Source organism: Neltuma alba, unplaced genomic scaffold (assembly GCF_004799145.2).
Source record: "Neltuma alba isolate B1F8T4 unplaced genomic scaffold, ASM479914v2 tig00003418_pilon, whole genome shotgun sequence".
Classification (NCBI taxonomy): domain Eukaryota; kingdom Viridiplantae; phylum Streptophyta; class Magnoliopsida; order Fabales; family Fabaceae; genus Neltuma; species Neltuma alba.
In genome coordinates this window covers 11,993-17,316 of record NW_021633277.1, presented here as the reverse complement: position 1 = coordinate 17,316, position 5,324 = coordinate 11,993, and the positions used below count along the sequence as shown (strand labels likewise).

Here is a 5,324-nt window from a genome sequence, read left to right as displayed (position 1 = left end):
CATCTATTTAATTATAAGTGTCTTCGTTTCACTCTTTCCTAGATTATTAAATCCTCTCTCTGCTCTCCCAAGACTGAATCTCTATAGCTCTTGGCGTTAATTAAGCAATTAGCTTAAGTGGATTGCCGATGAAAGAATCAGGAAATATTGTCTTGGAAGATATTTTGACCTTTCTTCCTTTATTTGCTAATTCAAATGTAACAATAGTTAATCCTTCATATATCTTATGTAACTACTAACTTACTTTTCTTTTTTGGAAAAAGTGAGAGTAAATCTCTCATTACAAATTTAATTGGCAAATGGTTCCTAGAATGATTGATTATACAAAAGGAAAATTAGTGGTATATAAAGGAAGATAAGTTACACAAAGAGAAGATTGTTTGCATAAAATATTATTTGGATATAAGGGATTAGTTTGCGCATAAGGAAGATGACTTACACGTCAGAAAATTTCATTTGCATAAACGGAAATTGAGTTGTCCATCATACAAAGAAAGATTACCACACACAAAAAAGATAAATTACACGCAAAGAAAGTTAAGTTGCACACAGTAGAAGTTAAGTTGTATAAAATCCTCATATTCTATATGCTAATGAGAGATTTATCCCTAATTTTCTTTTTCCTTATGATGTATTTTATTTTTCCGTTATTATTGTCGTTTGGCTTTTTGTCCCAATAAAATAAAATAAAATACAAGAACAGATACCCAAACTCCCAAACCGGATGGGCCCGCAAAATTTTTCCCTTCACAGTAAATGCATCCTATTAGTCCCTCAGCCAATATACTTAGAAGTCACTGCAAATGGAATCTAGTGAGAAAAACTATGACATATAAGCCAATTGAAAGATTAGCATTTGCATATTTGTAAATGTGTGATTAGAAGTGAAAAAATTAAATGTGTTGATAACATTTAATTTGTTGAATAGAAACAAAAAAAAAAATTACAAAATACATGTTGAAATTTAAAAAAATAAATAGATCATGCTGACTACTATTATAATATGATTTAAATCATCCAGGTAACGGTTTAGACATATCAAAATCTGTTAAAATTACAGATTTATCATTTTAAAATTTATAGGTATGTTTTTTTTTTATTTTCCTTGTAAATAAACTGCATACATTTTTACACGAATATAAAAATTCAGATTAAATAATTTTTATTTATTGAGCGATGTCGGAGTCATTCCCTTGAGCAGTACTGTCACACGCGAACGCGCTTGAACTGGCAACGACATGGTCCGGTCAAACCACCGACCGCTACCCCAGATGCCCGCGACCGCCACGTGTCCGTCACTCTACCCCTGAAATCTCCTCCTCCACCGGTGGTTGCCGGTTTCGACGAGGTTGTCCCGCCCCCATTAAATCCCATGCCTCGTCTATTGAACGCATCTCCCAACACAGCGTTGCCACCTCCTTCTCCATCGGTTTGCTCTCTCTCTCTCTCTCCGCTTTCCTGCGCTCTTCGCTTTTTCGCTTTTCGCTTAAAATAATGAAAAGAAGATCTCATTTTTAGTTTGTTCGAGTTTCTACTTTACTTTCAAACCACCAATCAATAATTTTTCTTCGTTTATTTAGTTCACTCTTGGAATATGCTCTGCAGTTTCTCATTTTAGTTCAGTTTTCTGTGTTTTCTGTTGTTAATATTCATTCACTTGAAGATTGTTGTTTTTCTCTCTTGCCCTGCTCAGATATTGCTTTGAGTGTGTTTGCAATATTGTTGAAATTTTGAAAGTTGATTTCACTTTTCTGGGTGAGCATGCTAATCCAGCTTCTTTAATGCTGGTTTTCTGGGCAGAAAATTCATTTTTATTTTGTTTACTTAAGTTTATTTACCTTTTTCAAGGATCAAGGTGCGTATGACAAATTAAGATAGATAGGGAAAAGAAAAAAGAAAGTTCACTTCTGTGTACTGTGAGCCTAATTTTGGGATCTATGTTCATTAATGTCCTCGGATCAATCACCTAACTTTGTGCTCCAAATAAACTTTTGCCTATACTTCTGGTCGTATAATCTTAGATTCTTCTATGAAATTCTTGCTGCCCATTATACTTTTCTTACACGTTGCTTGATGGCCATTGTTGGAGTCAATGACTCGTGTTATGGTCCTTTATTGATGTTCTCAGTTCATGACGTGGGGGGAGGTTATTTTTCTTTGGGTTATTATAGTTATCAAAGGCATGTTTTTTATCCATCGTAATATTGATGATAAATGAATCTGACGTGTTTTTAGGAGGAGTATATAATGGATGAACACTTGGGGATTTTGAAAGTCATCGTTGTGCAAGGAAAACGATTAGTGATTCGGGATTTCAAGAGTAGCGATCCTTATGTTGTGGTAAAGCTAGGAAATCAGGTACCAAGGATGTATTGTTCATTCTTGACTTGTTTCACTTGACATTAACATTGTGTAGCATACAATAATCTCAAGTGTTGTCGCCAATCATTACACTGTATCAGACAGCAAAGACTAAGGTGATTAATAGTTGCTTGAGCCCTGTTTGGAATGAAGAGCTTAGTTTCACTCTGACAGAACCTGTGGGAGTTCTAAATTTGGTGAGTTTCTGGATATCAGATATCTGGGAAGGGCTGATTTCTATGCTTTTAATGCTTCTTGAATTTATAGATACTAATTAGAAGTTAGCATATTTGTTCTTGCCTTCATTTTCTTCATCGGTGTAGGTACTAATAACTCAACTACAATCTTCCTAGTAATCATCCCCATTGGATGTCTGGTTACATTTGGTTTATTGGGTCAGATACTGATCCCAACATCATAAATCGATATTTCGTTTGATTCTTATGATTCTTATGTGCTAATTCTTCAGCTTTGGTGGATTCTCCAGCTGTTGGCAAATATGTATGTCATAATTTCATAGTTTAGCTGACCAACCCCTTTTTTTGGGTTTTGTGGGACGAAACAAAAACCCTGTGTTTGCAAAATCCATATTAAGGTTGCCTAATCTTCATGTTCACTGTTCGCTTTTGCTAACCACTTTAGAGGATCATTTCGCATCAATATCCAAACCCTTTGATGTTGGTAGTATTTGTTTTTTCAAGTCATAATTGAAAGGAGCGACATACTGAAGTTCGAGGGTAGAGTTTGTTTTTGACATAAAGTAGAGATTTTTGGCTTTGGATGAGGAGAGAATTTATCAGAACAAATTTTCATTCAGTGTGAGACTATATGAAAATACTATTATAATGAACTCCTATTGCATCATTGTCTCATTTATCTGAAAATTGAACTTTATTCTGAAATTTATGCATGTCTCTCATTTTGATGTGGCACTTGGAATAATACTCTAAACGAGCCAATCAAGCAAAGCTCTTTTAATTCATTTGAGAGCCTTCTGATATCAGGACAAGGCTTCTTTTTTATAATTATTACCTCCGGTCCTAATTATTAGATATTCTTTGTAGTATACAAATGAAGTCTTATAAATAGGATCGGAGGTAGTATTTAAAAGATATATGTGCTGCTCATTAACGCAACTGCAAATTTTTACCTAGTTATTTCTCAAATTGTCAAGAAATCTTGTCAGAGAGTTTTGTTTTGTTTTTTGTTTTGTTTTGTTTTGTTTTTTTTGGCCTCCCTCCTCAAAGTCAAAAGGATGTGTAGAGGTTCATCTGAGGTCTGGAGATTCCTTGCTAGTTACCGTCATGGTCTTTGCACTTGTTGACATGAACTTAATACATAGATCCTGTCCATATCTTAAATTTCCCCCTTTAGCAGTGGTTTTTCTATGCTTTAATTGTTAAATTTTAGCGCCACAATTATTTGGTTTATATAGTATTTGCTGCTTTATGAGTTCGGAATATACTGTATAATCCCTTTAACTGAGGCCTAATTGAAAAACTTGGTACAGAAATCAATATCAATAATACGATTTAAAATACATAATAACCTATTATTCCGCAAACTCCATGCAAAGCATGAGGGGCCTACATCTTGTCATAATATATTAGGTAAACATCTAGAGCTTATGTCTAAAATGATAATACCAAATCCTAATTAAAAGAGACTGCAAGAGGTTCCATGATTTTCACATGTTCTTTTATATTATGTCTGTATTTTCATCCCAACCTAAAATCATTTCGTGAAGATTGTTAGAGTGAGGAAGTGACATCCTTGCAGTTAAATTTAATGTTTTCTTGTCAATCCAACAATCCAAAAGGTTGAATTTTGTAATTATCTAATCGGTATAATTTAGTTGCTCATTATAGTTTTGAGTTGAAGATACATCTAATTTTACTATAGTGGATTGGCCATTCAACATTAGTTATTATTGATTATTCTATCAAGTTGTATATGACCGACTTGGTATTTCAAATAGGAAGTGTTCGATAAGGATCTTTTGAAGAGTGATGACAAGATGGGAAATGCCTTCCTCAACCTTCAACCACTATTCTCTGCAGCTAGAATAAGAGACGTTTTACGGGCTTCCTCCGGTGAAACAACAATAAGGAAGCTCGTACCCGACAGCGAAAACTGCCTCGTTCGCGAAAGCAGCATCAACAGTGTTAATGGCGAACTGGTGCAAAACGTTTGGTTACGGCTTCGGGGAGTTGAGTCTGGTGAGCTTGAGTTGACAATCAAGTTCATCACTCCGACCACTCCCTCAGCATAAGACAAACAAGTTCACTAAGGTTGCTTCCTCTGTATAATAGGGCAGATATTGTTAAGTGTTTCTTGTGTTAGATCTCTTCTCAAGATCATAATTGTAACTGTGTGTGTAGTTTCATTTTTCTTCTGATTAGCTTCTTACATGTATCTTTCACTGTAACAAGTGGTTTGTTTATGGCTTCTTTGGTCTCTATTGTGTTGTGATTTCTTTTCTCCTTGCTTTAATCTTCCACACATGTAGAAGTTGGGCTTTCATTCGAGAAGTGAAAATTTATTTAGTGTTTGCTTAAATTTCGGTGTCTTGATATATTACTCCTCCGATTCTTGATATAAGATCTAATTGTTAAGTTGATTTTAGTCTTAAATATAAGACCAATTTTTCATATTTATCAATTTTTTTTAAATTATTCTTATACATACTTTTTCAACCATAATCAAATAGAAAAGGGAAGGAGGACATTAAGAAAGATGATTATGATGTTTTAAGAAAAATATGTTATTTTTTTATAATTAATCAACTTACGTGACTTTTTTAATCTAATCAAATTAGTTAAATGGATCTTATATTAAGGATCGGAAGAGTAATTCAGATATTTTATGTTATTCTGATTGCTTGAAGTAGCACGACAACTCAGGAGCTTGACAGAAGCTATAGTCTAAAGAATATACAAGGGACTCGAAAAAATTATATATAA

At 34.0% G+C, this 5,324-nt stretch overlaps 1 protein-coding gene across 1 annotated transcript; it reads left to right on the top strand.

Moving 5' to 3' along the window:
- The first annotated feature begins 1,360 nt into the window (after positions 1-1,360).
- Positions 1,361-4,731, top strand: LOC114741558 (protein C2-DOMAIN ABA-RELATED 11-like). The gene is made up of 4 exons (XM_028929831.1): positions 1,361-1,429; positions 2,236-2,358; positions 2,463-2,558; positions 4,340-4,731. Exons 1-4 carry the CDS (start codon positions 1,373-1,375, stop codon positions 4,631-4,633), a joined length of 570 nt encoding a protein of 189 aa, XP_028785664.1. The 5' UTR covers positions 1,361-1,372; the 3' UTR covers positions 4,634-4,731.
- Positions 4,732-5,324: the final 593 nt, after the last annotated feature.